General features: G+C 46.7%; 1 protein-coding gene across 1 annotated transcript in view; it reads right to left on the bottom strand.

Moving 5' to 3' along the window:
• OS9 (OS9 endoplasmic reticulum lectin) overlaps positions 1–20,969 on the bottom strand; it is a 160,024-nt gene extending 139,055 nt beyond the window's left edge. Inside the window, exon 1 of the mRNA XM_082246758.1 lies at positions 20,759–20,969. Within this exon, the coding sequence (XP_082102884.1) occupies positions 20,759–20,911 (153 nt within the window). The 5' untranslated portion in view covers positions 20,912–20,969. The remainder of the gene's footprint in view (positions 1–20,758) is intronic.
• Between the last annotated feature and the right edge of the window lie 1,245 nt (positions 20,970–22,214).

Raw genomic sequence — 22,214 nt, 5'->3', positions numbered from 1 at the left:
GACCCACCATTAGTGTGACAGGAAGCATGCGGCTGCAGTGGAGAACACAGCCTATGCTTCCTGTATTGCTCCCCTCACAGGCGGTTTTTGGTATCACTCCGCCTGTGACAGGAGCCAGCACTATACAGGAAGCATCGGCTCCGCTTCCACCAGTGCCAGCTCCTTTCTTCACACTGTGCTCAGGGATGGCGGGTTGGGAACCCGCAATCTGGGCTTACCAACTCGCCATCCCAGAGCAGGAGGTGGCGCTGGAATCGTGTCGGGGGGACGCAGCTGCTGACGGGAAAGGCGTTCCAGCTGTAGAAAAAGTACAGGAACCCCATTCCCATGCGTGTCTGCAGGACTCGATCCCTGGTTTCATGGCCGAAAATATATGGGTCACTAGAGCGCTCTCTCGTTTAGTAGCGCCTTCTATCAGGTCGTGCAAGAGTGCCTCCCAGGGATCTTTTCACAGGTTTATATGGAACACCGAATTTACTACATTATAGACCCTTATCTTCAGTCACATACATAAATTTAGCCATCATAAGTTACGGCAAGCACAGGTGGCTTGTTCAAGCTACCCGTCTATAAAAGGGGGTCTCTCATGCATATTATCAGGGCTCATAATTTCATGTCCTGAGCGACTAGCCAGACCTTAAAGGTTACTCGCCACCAATTGCCCCACCCAACCCTGCCCTTAAACACGCTCTCATGACATGACGCTTAAATAATTTATGCAGGATCAACTTACAAAATTTTATTAACAAACAACAACAACATCAGTCCCACCTCATCAGTGCAGGGGTTTAGAGAGAAGAGGAAGATGAGAGCCGGCCAGATCATCACACAAAGAGGGGATCCCCCACTGTGACAGCTTTGATTTGAATTGCCCGGCACTCACACAAAGTCCCTCTTCCTGGACCGGCTCCTATGATAGACGTCACACGTCCCGTCATTGGACCAGTGTGCCGTCTACCAAAGGAGCCGGTCCAGGAGGCGAGACTGTGTGACTGCAAAGCGCTGCACGGTTCAAATCAAAGCTGTCACAGGAGGCGATCCCCACTGTGTGTGTGATGATCCAGCCAGCTCTCCTCTTCCTCTCCCTTATCGTGGCCTGTCAGCGCTGCTCAACCCCCCCACGGTAGCCCCAAACAGGCAGGTAAAAAATTTGAAGGTTGATATATTACAATCCTGTGTGAAAATCTGCAAGAGAGTGTCAGGTCTTTTTTCTTTTTTTTTTTCTGTCCTTTAAATAAAAATTTTGATCTCTGTGTCAGATGATATTTACCAGCTTCAATCTCTAAATAAGTATTTACAGTATATCTTCTGTTAGTGGATTCGATATTTTATTCCCCAACCATAGAGTTGGTTATATTGTATTTATCACTGCGTAGAAGAATAAACTTTTTTTTTTAAACGTTACCAACTGAAACAATGATCGGCCAACGAATCGATTATGAAAATAAGCCTTAGTTGCAGCCCTATTATTATACAAGTCTTAATGGTGCCAACAGTTTGCTCAGCGCTTTACAACGATTGGACAAACAGTACAGTTACAATACAATTCAATACAGGAGGGACCAAAGGGCCCTGCTCGTTCGAGCTTACAATCTTAAAGGGAGGGTCAAGTGATACAATAATTGAGTTGTTTTACAGCTTATAGAATTCCTGGTGAATTGATCACCTCTACAGCCATCAATATTTTCAGTAGCTCTCCATAGGCGCTGAGTAGACCTCAAAATCGATTTACAGCAGTAGACCATGCAGGAGGCTGCAGCTGTACAGGGAGGCAAGTATAGAGGGACTAGCATTTATTACCATCCCTGAACTTGTTCTTTTAAAATAAAGCTGAAATAGAATGGGTGAATCTCTTGATGGGAGGTTCACTTCGTCCAAAACTTGAGCATTTTTCTTATCATTTTTAGTAGCACATGAATAAGGCTTCTCTACACCTGGGCGTTTTTCTTGCAGGCATTTTTGGAGGCAGGCATGACTTTTTTTGGATTTAGTGCCTGGGGGGTCTAAAAAGTGTACCTGTGAAGTTTCAGCTCTGTAGCATGTCCAGAACCCAAAAAAAATATATAATTTTTCTTATAATTAATAATACAGCAGTGTGGCGGCTTCTCTACACCTTGCATTTTTTTTTTGCAGGCATTTATCGGGCATTTTTGGAGGCAGGCATGCCTTTTTTTTTGGATTTAGTGTCTGGGGGGTCTAAAAAGTGTGCCTGTGAAGTTTCAGCTCTGTAGCATGTCCAGAACCCAAATATCATTTTTCTTATAATTATTAATACAGGCGGCTTCTCTACATCTTGCATTTTTTTTTGCTGGCATTTATCTGGCATTTGGTGCCCCCTTGGTGGTTGATGTAAGCCACCATGGTAACATTGTCAGCCTGTACCCGAACAGGACAGCCCCGAAGTCGGTCCGACCACTGGAAGAGAGAGTTTTATCGCTCGCAATTCCAGCACATTTATCGGGAGGGAGGATTCCTCCTGCGACCAAGTGCCCTGGGCAGACAGGTTGCCCAGGACTCCACCCCAGCCCGACAGGCTGGCATCCGTGGTAATCACCGTCCACAACAACGGACGGAAGGAAGGACTTGCCTTCCGACACCGTTGGGGACTGGAGCCACCACAGAAGAGCCAATCTGGTCTGACGACTCAATGAGACGCTCAGATCCAGGGACTGAGGCAGTCCGCATACAGGTCCTGAGTGACGAGGATGGATTGTCCCTGAGGGACCTGATCTCGTCCCGTAAAGTCCGGAGCTTGTCCTCCGGCAAGAACCCCTTTGCCTGAGCAGAGTCCAGAATCATTCCCAGATAGGGAAGGCGAACCGATGGAGACAACGTCGATTTCTGAACGTTGATGGCCCATCCGAACTCCTGTAGCGTCTGCACCGTGGTGGACAGATCGCGCAGTAGGTCCTGGCTGACACTCGATCTTAGAAGGAGATTGTCCAGGTACCCCAAGACCACAATGCCCTGTGCCCTTAACAGGCCCAGAACCGGCGCCAGCACTTTGGTAAACACCCTTGGAGCCAAAGCGAGACCGAAAGGTAACGCCACAAACTGATTGTGGTCCTCTGCGATAGCAAACCGAAGGTACCACTGATGACCCTCGAAAATAGGGATGGGCAGGTACGCATCCTTCAGCTATCGAGGCCAGGAATTCCCCTGGACTCAGGGAGGCCACCACCGAGCGGAGAGACTCCATACGGAACTTCCAAACGTGCACGAAGCGGTTCAGCGCTTTCAGGTCCAGAATAGGACGTACTTTGCCCTCCTTCCAGGGCACAGTGAACAGATTTGAATAAAATCCCCGAAACCTGTCCCAATGAGGCACCGGGACAATCACCCCCTGAGCGAGAAGGTCCCGTACCGCTTGATGCAGGTCCTGCAGACGCCCAGGAGGCAAATGAAGATTTGAGGGAAAAATATCTGTCGGCCGGCCGGGAAAGGAATTCGATCTTGTACCCTGATCGAATGATTTCCTGAAACCACTTGTCCGAAATCCGGAGCAGCCAAGGTTGGAGGAAACCTCGCAAACGCCCCCCCACCCCTGAAACGGGTGAGGGCGCCCCTTCAGGCAGAGGCGGATTGACCCGCCGAGCCAGCATTGCCTGACTTCTGCTTGCCCGCCCAGGGCTTCTTCTGGCTACCCTGGCCCTTGAAGGGTTTGCCCTTGGATTGGTTCCGAAAGGCACGAAAGGACCCCTGAGTGGATCGAGGCGCAGAACCCCGCCTGCCACGAAAGGACTTGTTCTTCGGGTTCTGGGGCAGCAAAGTGCTCTTGCCCCCTGTGACGCCTTTCACCAGGGTATCCAACGCCTCGCCAAAAAGGCGAGAACCAGCATAGGGAAAAATCAGCAACTGTAGTCCGCGAGGACTGGTCAGCCGACCAGCTCTTCAGCCAGATCAGTCGCCGGTTAAGTACCGAGACACTAGACAGGCGTGCTACTAAAGGGGCCTCATTTAAGGCCGCATCACACAAATACACGATTCCTTGGTGAATTTCATCCACCATATCCAGCCGGGCAGGCGGAACAGCATCAGACACGAGGTTGTCCTAAGCACCTTAGTCCAATCAGCCACCGCCTGAGCCACCAAAACGGACGCGAAAATGGGTCTGAGCAACGAGCCCGCCACCGTATAGGAATGGCGGGCTAGAGACTCCAACCGCCGGTCCGTGGGATCCCGAAAAACCGGGGTATCCTCAGAAGGAACCAAGGTAGCCTTGTTCAGCACGGCCACAGTGTGATCCACCTGTGGAGGCACACACCATCGTGAATCTGTAGCCGGTGCAAAGAGATAAAGCAATTTGAACCGACTAGGTACCAGGAATGGACGTTTTAAAGTGCGCCATATTTCATTAACAGTGTAATGAAACTCAGCGGGACAGGGAAAAACCTAGGGGTCCTGTGTGTCCCAAATGAGGACACAATGCCCGGAGGATTGGGCTCAACCTCCAAATGTAGTGTTTCCTTAACAGAAACTATCAATTCATCCATGGTCGCACGCTCTTCGGGCGACCCCAGGGAGGAAGTATCAACCCCCTCCACCTCCCCCTCAGACCCCAGCGGGTCTAAGGACGAGCGAGACCCTGAAAAGGGCACGCTCGCCACAGCAGCCATATCACCATCTGAATCAGAAGAGAGAGACAATCTGGGCCTATTCCTAGCAGCACGTTCAGCCATCAGCATTTCCATATTGGACACCAAGGTCGCCACTACAGCGGCCAAATCAGGTCTCAGAGGGGCCACAGGAGAACTGGGGTCCCCCACCAGAGCTGGGGGGGAATTTGCTGTCCTGAGAATCCATTGCCCAAGATGAAACAGTGCAATAAATTTTGTACTGCCCCTTTAAAACCGCTGCGGAGTGTGCAGCCCACCGCTACAGATACAGTGACAAAGACCCCCAAACAGGAGAAGAAAAAAAACTGAGCCAGAAATGACAATACAGAAGGTAATGAGAGCGATAGCCTGCAGAGCCCCACAGAATGTTACCACTGATGTCACTGCTTCAGAGGAAAAGGAAGTGCTGTCAGAGTAGGCTGAACTATAAGCTGCATAACTCAGGGAAAATGGCTGCCCCATAGGACTGAATGGAAGGCTCCAGCAAAATGGCCGCCAAACATGCAGTCGAAACGATCATTCTGCCACCGCAAAATGGCGTCGGATGGCGCCAAAACAGCATGTAGTATTGCCCATAGTGAAGACAAACATGCTTGCCCATACCTAAAATGGCGGACCGGGCGGTTTTACCCCGCTGCGGCTGCCACACACACAGTCTGCACCCCCACAAACACCGAAGTGACACAGGGAAGGGGACCCCCAAAAACACACAGCACCGCAGCGCATGTACAAGCGATCCCCGCAGGAACCGCATCAGGGAGTCGCACCAGGCACAGACATGGGGACACACAGCAACACAGGACTGCCACCCCAGACAGAGGCCCCACACAGAAATACTTACCTGTACCAGATGGCGTGGGGAGCCTCTCAGAACGGATAGCCGCTGTCCTCATCTGACAGGGAATGCCGTTAGCCACGGACATTACACTGCAGTATCGCAGATGTGTCCAGTGAGGTAGCCACCTCACGGCTGCATCCCTGCTGCGAGCAGGGATGGGTCGTTCATAATGCCAGGACGAACCACGGCTGAACGCTCGATGGCAGGCTGGGGGTCCATCTGACCCTCTGCCCTGGAGAACCAGGGCGGTCATTCCGAATCCCAGCACCGCATGAATCCATCTTCATCCGAAGAGTCGACTAAAACTAAGCTGAAAAAAGAAACAGCTAGTAAAGTAAGAAAAAAAACTGACATTTTCAAAGAAAATCAAATAAAAAAGAAGGATTAGATAGGCTGAGACTGTAGCCCCAGCACAGGGAAGCCCAACTACTCCTGACGCTAGGCAGAAAGAAACTGAGTTGGGAGTGGTCACTGCAGGGGGGTATTGACCTAGTGGGACAACCCCCATGGGTGTGTATATGCAAATGCCTTTGTTCTTTTTGACCAAGTCTTATGCCTAGCTACTCCTGCGAAGCGGAAGTCAATACCCAATAGTGATGACTTAGAGGCGGCGGCGACTGTCGGAGGACGTAAGAGAAATTATATATTTTTTTGGGTTCTGGACATGCTACAGAGCTGAAACTTCACAGGTACACTTTTTAGACCCCCCAGACATTAAATACAAAAAAAGCCATGCCTGCCTCCAAAAATGCCCGATAAATGCCTGCAAGAAAAAACGGCCAGGTGGAGAGAAGCCATATTCATGTGCTCATTAAAATAAGAAAAATGCTCTTTTTTTCTGGTTCTGGACATGCTACAGAGATGAAACTTCACAGGTACACTTTGTAGACCCCCCAGACACTAAGACATGCCTGCCTCCAAAGACGCCCAAAAAATGCCCGATAAATGCCAGCAAAAAAAAAAAAAAACAGGAAGGGGAAATTAGGTCACAACACATCATATTCTGATTGGCCAAATACAAAGTCGTACAAAGTCGTCTATCATACAAGTCGCGTAAAATAATTCACAAGTCGCGCTAGAAGTCGGCCCTTATGAGGCGACTTTAGTGGTCGCGGCAGTGTGAACCGGCACTTAGATAGATTTCTTGTTACCAAGGCAAGCTAAAATATCTCTCTACTTAATCAACAAGGTTTTAAATGGAAAAAATAAAAAAAAAAAAAAAAGGGGAGGAGGGGGTTTTATATAAATTAGAATTTTTTGTAATCCGGAAACATGCATGTTGTTTCCCAAGTGTGAAATACGAGGGAAGTGAAAGTAGTCTATTCATTGCTGAAAGCATTGGAGAGAAGAGATATTTGCATATTAAGAAGAATACTAAGTTAACAGTAGTCAGGCACACAGACAAGGATACCCTCAACCAATTCATTCCAGCACCTGTCATTACATGTTTTTTCAGCCAAGATGCAATACACAGGAGGATTTGTTGTTTTCTCTCATAGTATACGAACAGAAAAGTAAACGCACACCATACTTTCAGAATCTGTTGACATTAACAATGCATATGTTGAAAAGAATTTATAGAACACTAACATACGTAAGCCTTAAAGCTGGACAGAAGACAGTTTGCTGGTGTAACAATATCACCATATACTTGATATGAATGATTACACTTGTAGACTTCAGATCCTGCTTTTGACATCCATGCATTCTAAGCGGTAATGTGCAATTGCTGGGCGAGCACTGAATATCTGATTTGCTTGCAAGTTGAAAGAAGGCTCATCCAAGTGTCTCCATATTTATTTCCAAATGATCAAATCTTACTGTATAAGGCTAAAATAAAAAGCACACCTAAAAAGGCCACCTCCAGCCTGAAAACAGTAATAAACCCAAACATTTTATATAAATCCTTAAAGTTCAACTCCAGAAATCTAGCCAGTCTAAAATCTGACAGAATTCCTTAGGTTAAGTCCAACAAGGTGCATGCCACTTCATGAACTTCTCTCTAATTTACAACTAAAGCTCCGTTCACATCTTGGTGTCCCAGATCACAGGCAGAATCGCCATGATTTCAAATCACGGGATGCCCATGTGATCCCCGTCACTTCCAATGGCACCCCAAATGATTGTTGCCAACAAATCGCAGAAAAATCAGGCAAACAGATCGCAGGACACGTCACCCAAAAGATGTTCTTGTACTTTTTTGCATATTTTACTGCTATTTGTCAGATGTCAAAAAATCGCACCACGATTGGGGTTCCAATGAAAGTGACGAGGATCACACGGGCATCCTGCGATTTGCCTTGATTCGGGATCGCGGGCAGAATCGCGGCAATTCTACCCACGATCAGGGGCCCCAAGATGTGAACGGAGCCTAAAGGTTTTACGGAGTTCTGGGAGCATAGCAATTGTTCCAATTTCACCCACTTCAATGCTGAACCTTCTGGTCTCAGCTCCAGTATAAGAAGTCACATGCAGTTCTACCCACTTCCCCTCTTCCAGCCCAATCACAGAGCACTTTGTATTATGTGAACCCATAAACAAAGAGATAGCTGAAATCCAATTGGGAAAAGACCGCTCCAGGTGGGCTGGATGTCAGGTGCTGGTCGGATCCGTCAATCCGGAATCACATATAGCAAAAAAAGGAGATGACCGCACTCCGATGTAAATCAAAAATTGGAGTAAAATTTATTCCACATCAAACAAATAGGCAAACTGGAACAACACACTGTGGATGCAGGACACAAAGGCAGACGCGTTTCACGACTTAGGGATGTCGCTTACTCATTGCCAGCTCCATTCTGTGTGTGCAGCTACCACAGATAAACCCATACAAGCAGCTGTAAACATTCAGGTTCATTGATTGATTGATTATCTGAATAGGTGTCGGCTACAAGTCTGTGGATTTAAAGTGCACAAACAGAATGGCCCCAAACGAAAACAAATACAAATTCAAATACACAATAATAGTGATATATGTACAAAAATACATCAATGACAAAATATTCATTTAAGACAAAAAATGTGCATTTGTGTTGAACAAAACTCAGTATTATTAAAAATACATAAATGTAATCGTGCTAAAATAAACCTGTATACAATATATGTATATGTATACTTATGTGAACTGTGAAATATTCAATATACAAAAAACATATATTCAATAGTGTGAGTATGTATCAACAGATCGATACTCGATCAGAAAAGTTTTCTAACCGATGTAAATAAATCCCCAATATAATGATATAAGAAACGAAGTACGTGTACCCTGTTGGAAAAAACATGTGAAAAAATATATATATATATATATGGTACTGGGTAGACTTCGTACATGAAAACACTGTTTAAAGTGAAAAATTATTGAAAAAGTGTATATATATATATATATATATATATATATATATATTCAAAAGAGGAAAAATTATATATATTGAAAATATATATATATATATATATATATATATATATATATATATATATATATATATATGTGAAAAATTTTTATAGAAAATTCATGGAATGTGTATAAGAAATAATTAAACAAATAAATGTGTATATATAGTGATTAAAAATATCATGTTTTGAACTGATTAGATGTATATATGTATATGACAGGCTTATATTGTATGGATATGTTCTTCAGTATAATAAATTTAACACATAATTGAACATATATATATTTTCAATACAATTAGCCAACCAGTCTGTTTCTACTCTAATATAGGTTCGTCCAAGAAGATTATTTTATAATCTTTTCCTTTTTTCCCCTTGTGGAATGGGAAATAGTAGCTTTTTCAATACATATTTTTCAATAATTGAGCATATAGAAACATTATAACTTTTTTCATCCATAATCTATAATCTGACTAGTTATGTTTAGAAACTATCTATATATTGATATATTTTATGGTTCTATTTAGAATCTGTGTTTTTGCCAGAATTGGATTAAATTGGATGTTTCTCTATACTATTTCCCATACACAAACCGATTCTAAATATCTGGGGGTTTTTTGGCCATCCAATTATGGGTTAAATGGATTGGATAGCAGTCAGCTATCTAATCTAATGGGCCAACCTTCCCCGGTTTCTATCCCCTTCCCCCTCTCACAGAATCATATATGTTTGGGTTGCTAATTAGCTCCAATAACATTTGTAACTCTGTGAGTTCTATCTATTCTTTATTATGGTTTTAAACACTGTTTGTGGAATGAATTGAAAGAGTATATCTTGTGTTAATACGCAAGATATTCTATGTGGTCTTTATAATTGTGAAATACTGGAACATGATATATATATGTGTATGTATATTTTACATCTAATCAGTTCAAAACATGATATTTTTAATCACTATATATACACATTTATTTGTTTAATTATTTCTTATACACATTCCATGAATTTTCTATAAAAAAAATTTTCACATATATATATTTTTTCAATATATATAATTTTTCCTCTTTTGAATATATATATATACACTTTTTCAATAATTTTTCACTTTAAACAGTGTTTTCATGTACGAAGTCTACCCAGTACCATATATATATATTTTTTCACATGTTTTTTCCAACAGGGTACACGTACTTCGTTTCTTATATCATTATATTGGGGATTTATTTACATCGGTTAGAAAACTTTTCTGATCGAGTATCGATCTGTTGATACATACTCACACTATTGAATATATGTTTTTTGTATATTGAATATTTCACAGTTCACATAAGTATACATATACATATATTGTATACAGGTTTATTTTAGCACGATTACATTTATGTATTTTTAATAATACTGAGTTTTGTTCAACACAAATGCACATTTTTTGTCTTAAATGAATATTTTGTCATTGATGTATTTTTGTACATATATCACTATTATTGTGTATTTGAATTTGTATTTGTTTTCGTTTGGGGCCATTCTGTTTGTGCACTTTAAATCCACAGACTTGTAGCCGACACCTATTCAGATAATCAATCAATGAACCTGAATGTTTACAGCTGCTTGTATGGGTTTATCTGTGGTAGCTGCACACACAGAATGGAGCTGGCAATGAGTAAGGCTGGCCATACACTATACAATTTTCTTATTCAATTTCCTTTAGATTTACCTTAAACTATGTAGTGCAAGGGCCTGCCTGACCGCATACAAATTGAAAGTGTTTAGGTTTGACCCTATATTACATGGTTTTGGTAAATCTAAAGGAAAGTTGAACAAGAAAATTGTATAGTGTATGGCCAGCCTTAGCGACATCCCTAAGTCGTGAAACGCGTCTGCCTTTGTGTCCTGCATCCACAGTGTGTTGTTCCAGTTTGCCTATTTGTTTGATGTGGAATAAATTTTACTCCAATTTTTGATTTACATCGGAGTGCGGTCATCTCCTTTTTTTGCTATAACCCATAAACAAAGCCTTCCGTGAATGAACAGCAGAGGAGGGGCAGGCAGAGCTGCTGTTGTGTGAAAAAAACAGCATCATGCCTGTGAGAGTATAGCTATATTCCCAGAGCTTTGTAAAACTTTCAATTGCAAATGAAAGAAAAATCTAAGAGTTGGCATGCATCTCATAGGACTTAAAGGGAGTTGTAAATGCAGAAGTTTTTTCATCCTAATGCATTCTATTCATTAGGATAAAAAGCCTTCTGTATGCAGCAGCCTCCCCAACACCCCCTAAAACTTACCTCTGCCCCCTTTCTGTCCAGCAATGTCCACAAGTCCATCTACCGACCGGGACTCCCCCTACCGATTGGCTGAGATACAGCCGTGGCGCCATTGGTTCCTGTGGCTGTCAAAGTCAGTGAGCCAATCAAGAAAGAGGAGGCAGAGCCAAATGGCAGCTCCGTGTCTGAATGGACACGCGGAGCTGCAGCTCGGCTCGGGTGCCACCATAGCAAGCTGCTGGCTGTGAGGGAACTCGATGGGTTCCTCACTCCTGGTCCCTCCCTCCTGAGAAGAGGGAGGATCTGGGGTTTTATTTTTTTTTTTTTTTTTAAAAACACAACAAATGAGAGTTTACAATCAGATTAACCCTTAGTAAACCCAGCACATTTTAGAACCGTAACTCACTTTTGTTGAGGGGAAAAAAAAAAAAAAAACAACATTCCCCCACGGGGGATTTATGTACATTGCAAGAATTATAACAAACTTTGTTGCAGATTCCTTTTGTTATTCTGAAGAAATCACTGTGTTCCTCTGTGCCCATGTGGGAAACTGAGTCTAATGGGCCATACACATCATACAATTGTCTTTAGGTTTTTTCTTTTAGATTTACCAAAACCAGATAATTTGGGTTCAAATCTAAACACTTTCAATTTGTATGAAATCAAGCAGGCCCCTGCACTACATAGTTGAAGGTAAATTTAAAGGAAATCTACAACAAAAGTTGTATAGTGTGTATCCAGCTTAATGGGAGTGGTTTCATAATTATCAATCAGCTGCAGTCACTAATGAGGAAAGCTGCTGGACCTGCATCCCTTTAACCGCTTGCCGACCACCGCAAGTACATATACTGCGGCGGTCAGCCCCACACAGGCAGAGTGACGTATCAGTACGTCACTAGCCTGTGAGGCTCTGGGGAGCGAGCGCCAACGGCGGCGCGCTCCCGTGCGGTCACGGACCCCCCCCCCCCCCCGCGCGTGTGACCGGCGGACCCGATGTCCGCCGGTCACTCTGCGATCGTCGGGGGAGAGGGAGAAAGGCAGGCTGTGTAAACAAGCCGCCTGTCATTCTCCCCTGTGTAAAAACACTGATCATACGGTTCTACTATGTAGGACCGTTGATCAGTGTTCCTACAGCTCAAGCCACAGCCAATCACAGGTAGAATCACGCCCCTAGGGACACACACAGCCCCTCACTCTCAAATAAAGTTAACCCCTTCACTGCCAGTGTAATTTTACAGTAACAGTGTGTGTGTGTGTATATATATATATATCACTGATTACTGTAGAAATGTCACTGGTAACCCCAAAAGTGTCTAAAATGTCAGTCAAGGGTCCGATCTGTCCGCCCCAATGTCGCAGTACCGCAAAAAAAAAAAATGCAAATCGCCGCCATTACGCGTTAAAAAAAAAAAAAACAACAAAAATGACAGAAATCTTTCCCTTAGTTAGTAAACGCGATAACTTTTGCAACATATGTAGCATAAAACAAATTGGCCGAAAATGTTAAATTTTGATTTTTACTTTTTTTTGGGGGGAATTTCATACAAAAAAAAAAAAAAGTGAAAAATATTGTTATTTTTGCAAAATTGACGCTCTTTTGTTGTTTATAGCGCATGATAAAAAAAAAAAAAAAAAAAAATAATAAAAAATAAAAATCGCACAGGTGATCAAATACCACCAAAAGAAAGCTCTGTTTGTGGGAAAAAAAAGGACGTCAAATTCGTTTAGGTACAGCGTCGCACGACCGCGCAATTGTCCGTTAAAATCACGCAGTGCCGAATCGCAAAATACTCCCTGGTCTTTTAGCAGCCAAATCCTCCGGGGCTTAAGTGGTTAAGCCCCGTACACATGTACCGATTGTCGGCCGCCGACCGATCGGCCAATTGGAGGCTTGTTAGTATGATGCTTCCGACAGCTGACAGCGCATTTTCGGCCGAACAGAATCTGTCGTGCAGACTTAAAAATATTGGTTGGCCGTAACCAGAACAGCCGATTGTTCGCCAGTCAGTACAGATTTCGGCCGACAGACAGCAGATTAGCAAGACTGGGCATGCTCAGAAAATAAAAAAGACAAGGAAAGTTAACCATCACATGACATCACTTCTGCAGTCGGCTGTTGTTGGCCGACAAAATTCGTGTGCAGTCTTTTGCAGTTTTCAACAGACACGACAGCCCTGGACAAAAGACGGCCGATCGTTCGGCCGACGATCAGTACGTGTGTACGGGGCTTTAGATGTGTTCCTATTGGAAGTCTCTCATTAAAAATGACATCTTTGCTGCAGGGGATGCCTGAAATCTGACTTGTATCTTAGGCAGACTTCTGGGAAAATCAGTGAGCCAATCACACAAGCAGGAAATTATGTTTCTGGGGAGTGGTCTGTACAAAGTCTGTGTACAGAGCACCTCCAGGTAGCCATATTTTATTGCATTTTTTTTTTTTTAAAGATATGTTTATTAAATTCTATAAAACATATTACACAACACTAGCACAAAGCAGTGTGCAATGTACAAACAAACAAAAAAAAAAAAAACCCCATCAACAAACAATTTCTCTCCACTCCTCTCCCCTGCAAGGTTATCCTATGTGCAGTTTACAGTCAGTGATTACATAGAATGTACACAACTTTGCCTAGTTTCACCATAAGCAAGTATGCCATTTGTCAAAGTGTGATGTATAAACACATTTTTATACTTGTGGCAAATCAGGAGTAAGTGCCGGTTCACATTTGTGCGATGACAAGAGATTGCATGTAACTCAGAGCGCACTGCTCCTAAAATTACATGCGATCTCTGTGCGGTGCAAATTCAGCCATACAGTTTGTATAGCTGAATTCGCACCGCAATCGCACCCAACACGCACAGGAATCTTTTTTTGGTCCACAGCAGAATCGGATCGCACGGTGGTTCACACTAGTGTGATCCAATTATGTATGAACTTTCAGATCGCATTGCGATCTGATCTGGGGGTGTCCTTAACTATTAATTGACACCCCCAGCGTATCGCATATGGCAGTGTGAACGGCCAGGGGTGCGGATGCGATGCGGGAACACGCTGTATATTCGCAGCGTTCCCGCATCCCACAAATGTGAACCGGGACTAAGGGTCAGACGACAGGCAATCCACCAATCCCATATTTTGTGAAAGGTTTTTTTTATTTTCCTATTCGCAAAAGGTAAGCTTCTATAGCGGAAGTGGGTCATTGACCAGTTTTATTTATTGCATTTTCAAAACATTACAGCGAGTGCAGATTGAAAAGGAAAGGTCATTTTTATTAACATCCAATTACAAAATGACTTGAGTCACAGTTGTATATGCTATATTATGTTTTCTTTATTTGCTCCCCTCCCCCCTACAAAAGTGTAGTTACCCTTTAACTAACAAATTAAAGTTAAACTCCTGCTAACACTAAGTTACAGCAAACTGTTTTTTCCCCCCTTTTAGGCTAAGCCCCGGTTCACACTAGGGCGACCTGTGAGGCGACCTGGTCGCCTCACAGGTCGCCTCCCATAGGGAAGCTACGGACCCGTTCTAATAGGAGCGACACAAGTCGCTACGACCTAGAAAAAGGGTCCGGAGCTTCTTTGGGGCGACTAGGAGGCGACCGCCATAGACTTCAATGTTATGAAGTCTGTGGCGGCCGCTCCGAGGTCGCGGCGTGCTGCTCGCACCGCGATCTCGGAGGTCGCCCCTGAAAGTAGCGTCGCGCCAGTGTGAACCGGCGCTAAAGGTTTTATGTAATAAATAAAAGCTGGCTATTGTAAAAACACCCAAGTCAGTGGTAAACGGATTGTCCCAACCCTCCAACTGCTACTTTGTGTGGACACCTTGGTCTTGGGTTTGTTTAAAATGACTTACTGGCTGGACCAGCAGGTAAATATAAAGGGAACAAAACCCTAATAAAAACATGTTTTTTTGGTTTTAATACTTTAAGTCAGCCTTTTTCAACCAGGGTGCCTTGACAAAATGCCTAAAATTAATCAAAAATGATATACAATCCGGCAGGTAGATGAAGCCTGCCTTTTAATTACACAAAGCCACAGGTTTTCAATTTGCCCCATTTCGACTTTCTAGACATTGGCATCTTAACAACCAATGACGTCATCAGTTATTAAGGTGGATGTCAGTTGCCTCCTTGTTTGACCCTCCTCTGCCTCTCTTCCTCAGCACTGGGGTGACATTAGCTGACTGATGGAGAGAAATTGAAGAGAAACATTAGAATACTAGTCAGTACCAGTGTGCAAAAGTGTATTTGCTTTGGATAAATAATCACCTCTAACGGCTGGTGTCCTATATATGTGGATATTGCTGCATAATGTAAAACTATTATTAGAATAGTTTTTTACATTTTAGAATGGGGTGTCTTGCGACTGTCCATAATTCTAAAGGGTGCCTTGACTGAAAAACATTGAGAAACACTGCTTTAAGTGGAATGCAAAAAAAAAAAAAATCTCTCCCCCCCCCACCCCCCCCAAAATAAAAAGCCATGGTAGTGGTGTGGAGGTTGGTGGGAAGAACCACAAAGTGCAGTGCAGCTCTCCAAGAAGTGATGGTTTCTGAAGATAGTCCAGAAGCCATTGTTTTCTGGATTAGAGTGGCTTCAGAGGCATGCACAGTACAAAAAAAAAAATATTTTGTTCCTCTGTCCAGGAAACTGTTTCTGGAATTTTAATTTTAGCAACAGAGATGCTTTCAACCTAAGCTACAGACAGATAAGAAAAATAAATGCTCAGCTATCATCAGTTCACATCCCTTCAGTGTCATGTGGAAAAATGCAAAGTACATTATGGGCATTCATTTTTAATATATACATCACAACACACCAGTAACGCACCACCATGCACTACTGAAAAAAAATTGGTGCATGTCCAGTTTTTAGTCCATTTGGTGCTTTGCTAGCCCATAATGCAACACATGACTGCATGGCATAATGCACTTTAATCAAACGCACCGACAGGGACCCGTTTAAATGGGCCCTTAGCATTCACAGTATCTGCCCAATCAATCTTTTTAAATCTGTAGCTTTTATTACAAAACCTGGTGGTCCTTCCATGAAGATCCTTCTTCAAATACTTCCTGTTATAGGATGACAAGTTTTCCTCTTACGTTATCACCACGTTTTAATACATGCTCCACCCACCTCACTATCAGTCGCTGAGGCTATCACCAAGAAGGTCCAATAGGAAAGCTTTAGTAGTGGGAGGTACAGCTTTACATATACCTTTCAAGGTCTGTATCCCATCCCTGGATCTACTGATTATTATGGTTTACATCTAAAGTCCATCCAAAGCCTCCATTTTTTTCCTTTTCAAAGTAATTGATAGGCCTACTTGTTTAATGAGCAAATATGGCTCCCTATTAGGGCTCTTTCACACAGGCGTTCCGTATGTCCGTTTTTCATCCCATCCATTTGCGGATGAAAAACTGACATAATGTATCTCTATGTAAATACGGATGTCATCGGATGACCATCCGCTGACATCCGTTTTTCGCCAGTTCAGTTCTTTTGAATGGAAGAGAACCCTATTTTTTCTTCCGTTCAAAAAACAGAACGGACGCAAAAACGGATGTCAGTGGTGTCATCCACTGACATCCGTATTTACATAGACATACATTATGTCCGTTTTTCATCCGCAAACGGATGGGATGAAAAACGGACATACGGACCGGATGACACAAGTGTCATCCGTGTCTGTTTCAAAAAAAAAAAAGGAACTGATCGGGCATAAAAAACTGAACGCCCGTGTGAAAGAGCCCTAACATATACAATTTCATGACTAACAGAAAAAAAAGTTTAGACATCAGCACATAATAGAAATAAAGATGAATTTATGTTTACAGTTACACTTTAACTACATAACAGCACAAGATTAAAATTATCCAAGTAGTTTGCTACTAAAGATCATACTTGTGCGGTTAGCTACCTTAATGAGAAGAAAAAAAAATTCTATAGAAACTATGTTGCACAATATCAGAAAAATTATTAAAAAAAAAAAAAAAAAAAAACACTGTAAGAAACTGCCACTGGGGGATTTGTATTTTTTTCCCCATTGTTTGTGGTGTCAATTAGGGACAGACTAGAAAAACAGATCATGGTGGCAAACCCAACCTACTGGTCTATTCATGGTGGCGGCGGGGGGGGGGGGCTACTACTCCCCCAACACCGCCAGCCGTAGGTCACTACTCCCACACCCCCCTCAACACGGCCAGCCATGGCTCACTACTGCTCAAACGCCAGCCATGGGTCTCTACTCCCACACAACCCCCCTCAACACCGCCAGCCATGGCTCGCTACTGCTCCCCCAATGCCAACCACGGGTCTCTACTCCCACACACATCCCCCCTCAACACCGCCAGCCATGGCTCGCTACAGCTCCCCCAATGCCAGCCACGGGTCTCTACTCTCACACCCCCCACCATCAACACTGCTAGCCATGTGTCGCTACTGCTCCCCAAACGCCACCAGCCATCAGTCACTACTGCTCCCCAAACGCACCCTCCCCCCCCTTCAACACTGCCAGCCATGGGTTACCACTCCCATACCCCTTCCAAAACCGTCAGCCGTAGGTCGCTACTGCTCCCCCAACACCGCCAGCCTTGGGTCTCTACTCCCACGACCCCCCTCAACACCACCAGCCATGGGTCACTACTGCTCCCCCAACGCCAGCCATGGGTCTCTAATCCCACTCCCCCACCCTCAACACCACTACCCATGTGTCGCTACTGCTCCCCAAACGCGGCCAGCCATCAGTCGCTACTGCTACCCAAATGCCCCCCCCCCCCCCCCATCAACACTGGCAGCCACGGGTCACTACTGCTCCCCCAACGCCAGCCATGGGTCACTACTAACACCCCCCCCTCCCAACACCGCCAGCCGTGGGTCGCTACTGCTCCCCCAACGCCAGCCATGGGTCGCTACTGCTCCCCCAACGCCAGCCATGGGTCGCTACTGCTTCCCCAACACCGCCAGCCGTGGGTCGCTACTGCTTCCCCAACGCCAGCCGTGGGTCGCTACTGCTTCCCCAACGCCAGCCGTGGGTCGCTACTGCTTCCCCAACGTCAGCCATGGGTCGCTACTGCTTCCCCAACGCCAGCCGTGGGTCGCTACTGCTTCCCCAACGCCAGCCATGGGTCGCTACTGCTTCCCCAACGCCAGCCATGGGTCGCTACTGCTTGCCCAACGCCAGTCAAGGGTCGCTACTGCTTGCCCAACGCCAGTCAAGGGTCGCTACTGCTTCCCCAACGCCAGCCAAGGGTCGCTACTGCTTCCCCAACGCCGCCAGCCGTCAGTCGCTACTGCTTCCCCAACGCCGCCAGCCGTCAGTCGCTACTGCTTCCCCAACGCCGCCAGCCGTCAGTCGCTACTGCTCCCCCAACGCCGCCAGTCGCTACTGCTCCCCCAACGCCGCCAGTCGCTACTGCTCCCTCAACACCGCCAGTCGCTACTGCTCCCCCAACACCGCCAGTCGCTACTGCTCCCCCAACACCGCCAGCCGTCAGTCGCTACTGCTCCACCAACACCGCCAGCCGTCAGTCGCTACTGCTCCCCCAACACCGCCAGCCATCAGTCGCTACTGCTCCCCCAGCCATCAGTCGCTACTGCTCCCCCAGCCATCAGTCGCTACTGCTCCCCCAGCCATCAGTCGCTACTGCTCCCCCAGCCATCAGTCGCTACTGCTCCCCCAACACCGCCAGCTGTCAGTCGCTACTGCTCCCCCAACACCGCCAGCCATCAGTCGCTACTGCTCCCCCAACACCGCCAGCCATCAGTCGCTACTGCTCCCCCAACACCGCCAGCCATCAGTCGCTACTGCTCCCCCAACACCGCCAGCCGCTACTGCTCCCCCAACACCGCCAGCCGCTACTGCTCCCCCAACACCGCCACCTGTCAGTCGCTACTGCTCCCCCAACACCGCCAGCCGTCAGTCGCTACTGCTCCCCCAACACCGCCAGCCGTCAGTCGCTACTGCTCCCCCAACACCGCCAGCCGTCAGTCGCTACTGCTCCCCCAACACCGCCAGCCGTCAGTCGCTACTGCTCCCCCAACACCGCCAGCCGTCAGTCGCTACTGCTCCCCCAACACCGCCAGTCGCTACTGCTCCCCCAACACCGCCAGCCGTCAGTCGCTACTGCTCCCCCAACACCGCCAGCCATCAGTCGCTACTGCTCCCCCAACACCGCCAGCCATCAGTCGCTACTGCTCCCCCAACACCGCCAGCCATCAGTCGCTACTGCTCCCCCAACACCGCCAGTCGCTACTGCTCCCCCAACACCGCCAGTCGCTACTGCTCCCCCAACACCGCGAGTCGCTACTGCTCCCCCAACGCCGCCAGTCGCTACTGCTCCCCCAACGCCGCCAGCCGCTACTGCTCCCCCAACACCGCCAGCCGCTACTGCTCCCCCAACACCGCCAGCCGCTACTGCTCCCCCAACACCGCCAGCCATCAGTCGCTACTGCTCCCCCAACACCGCCAGTCGCTACTGCTCCCCCAACACCGCCAGTCGCTACTGCTCCCCCAACACCGCCAGTCGCTACTGCTCCCCCAACACCGCCAGTCGCTACTGCTCCCCCAACACCGCCAGCCGCTACTGCTCCCCCAACGCCGCCAGCCGCTACTGCTCCCCCAACGCCGCCAGCCGCTACTGCTCCCCCAACACCGCCAGTCGCTACTGCTCCCCCAACACCGCCAGTCGCTACTGCTCCCCCAACACCGCCAGTCGCTACTGCTCCCCCAACACCGCCAGCTGTCAGTCGCTACTGCTCCCCCAACACCGCCAGCCGTCAGTCGCTACTGCTCCCCCAACACCGCCAGCCGTCAGTCGCTACTGCTCCCCCAACACCGCCAGTCGCTACTGCTCCCCCAACACCGCCAGTCCCTACTGCTCCCCCAACACCGCCAGTCGCTACTGCTCCCCCAACACCGCCAGTCCCTACTGCTCCCCCAACACCGCCAGTCGCTACTGCTCCCCCAACACCGCCAGCCGTCAGTCGCTACTGCTCCCCCAACACCGCCAGCCGTGGGTGGCTACGTCTTCCCCAACACCGTTGGTCCCTACTAAACGCCCCCCCCCCCCCCACACAACACACTGCCAGCCGTGGGTCGCTACTCCCACACCCCTCCCCACTAACAGCATTCATGACCCAACACTGCCAGCCATGTGTTAGGTAATTTTTTATTCCCAATGCTCACACCCCATTGCATCTCTGCCGCTACAACTCCACCCAGCCACCGTCTGTTCCATTCACATCTACACATATACTGAATGTATGAAGAACACATGCTGCGTTTGCGGTGCCATTAAAGACACAATCACACATTTACACGCAAAAAAAAAAAAAAAACTGAGTAAAGGACGCAAACTCTGCGCCCAAAGAAGGGGCAGGAGCTTCTTGCACACGTTTGCAGCACGTATGGCAGCTCTTTCAAGCGAATGGTCTGCTCTATGCTGTCACATGAAAAACACACCTACACCTGGAGCTCAGGTGTGATAGTGAGGAGCCTGGGCCTGAGCTGTATGTCAGTCCTCTCCATGTGACACCAGGAAGCAGTGTATGATATTGGGGGGTCAGGGGTCTCGGTGCTCCCCTGGTGATACCAGCAATTGCTCAGTCTGCTATAGTCAGGTAACAGCTGGTGGCCCGTCTCTCCCTTACCTGTCCTCTTATCACCGGCTCAGACAGGATCTCTATCCCGTACTTCATCTCCATCAGCTCCTCCAGGTTCAGGAACCCCAGTGACGCCGCTGTGATACCACACAGCACCCACATATACAGGCACACCTGAACCCAGACTCCGGGCACCGCCATCTTCCCTCGCCTCGCTCAACAACATACACCTTCCTCCGAACTCCCAGAGAGCGCCTCTGTACACCTGCTTAATGCCGATTGGCTAACACACTGACAGCCTAGACTCCTATTGGTCCGATAAGCTGTCTTTCACTCTTCACCTCTCTCTGCTCACTTCCTAATCTAGCGCCCCGCCCACCGAGCCTAGTCCTGTTCGGAGCCGAAACGCTGTTGGAGGAAGAGCCGCCACTCACTCCACTCTGTCACTGCTGATTGGCTAGAGCGCTGCCGGCATGGGCTTGTTTTGGCTTTCTCACAGAGTCGCGGCGATTGGGTAAAATCAAGGATGACCTGACCCAATCACAGGTCTCTAGCAAGGCTACTATTAACCATTTCTGTGCTGGTTGGTTTATTCAGCTGAGGATTTCAGGAGAACCATAGCTAGCGCAGATATGTTTTCCTGTATAGGAAATCAGTGCTGAGTACCCTAGATGTGGCTGCTGGTGACTTTTCATTACAAAATACATCTGAAACTAAAGGAAGACTCTCTGTGAAATCTTACTGTATAACTAAAAGGAAAAACCTTTTTTAGTTTGGATGGAGTGGAGAGAGATTTGAACCCCTAATGAATGTTAACCACTTGCCCTCTGAAAGGTTTACCTCCGTTCATGACCAGGCCATTTTTTTTTTTTGCAATATGGCACTGCATTATTTTAACTGACAATTGCGCCGTTGTGCGACGCTGTACCCAAATAAAATTGTTGTCCTCTTTTTCCCACCCATAGAGCTTTCTTTTAGTGGTGTTTGATCACCTCTGCCATTTTTATTTTTTGCGCTACATACAAAGAAAGACTTTTGAAAATAAATTTTGAAAATAAAAAACAATATTTCTCTTTCGTTCATTGACGGACACAGCTCCTGATCTTCTTAACCGGTTCCCGACCACCCGCCGCCTTTTTACTGCTGCAGTGTGGCTCTCCTAGGCAAACCGATGTAGGTCTACATCGCTCGCAAACGGGACTCGGGGCGCACGGGAGCACGCCCTCCATCCCCACGATGGTCTGATTCGGTACAGAACCGATCAGTCATCAGGTCAAGGCCAATGATTTTTGGCCTGGCCCTGGCGAACGGGTCTGACCAATGGCAGACCGACCTATGTCTGTGTTTTGGAAACACAGACACATGAAAAGCTGCTCTCTTCCCTCGTGGAGCCAGTTTCGGTTCCAGCTTGAGAGGAGAGAGCAGCTAACTGTAAGTACACCAAGCACTACATTACACCACACTAGATAGGCACATTTAACCCCCTGATCAACCCCCAGTTAAC

The sequence above is a fragment of the Pelophylax lessonae genome, assembly GCF_965119305.1.
Source record: "Pelophylax lessonae genome assembly, chromosome: 2".
NCBI lineage: Eukaryota > Metazoa > Chordata > Amphibia > Anura > Ranidae > Pelophylax > Pelophylax lessonae.
This window is presented reverse-complemented; position numbering and strand designations above follow the sequence as displayed.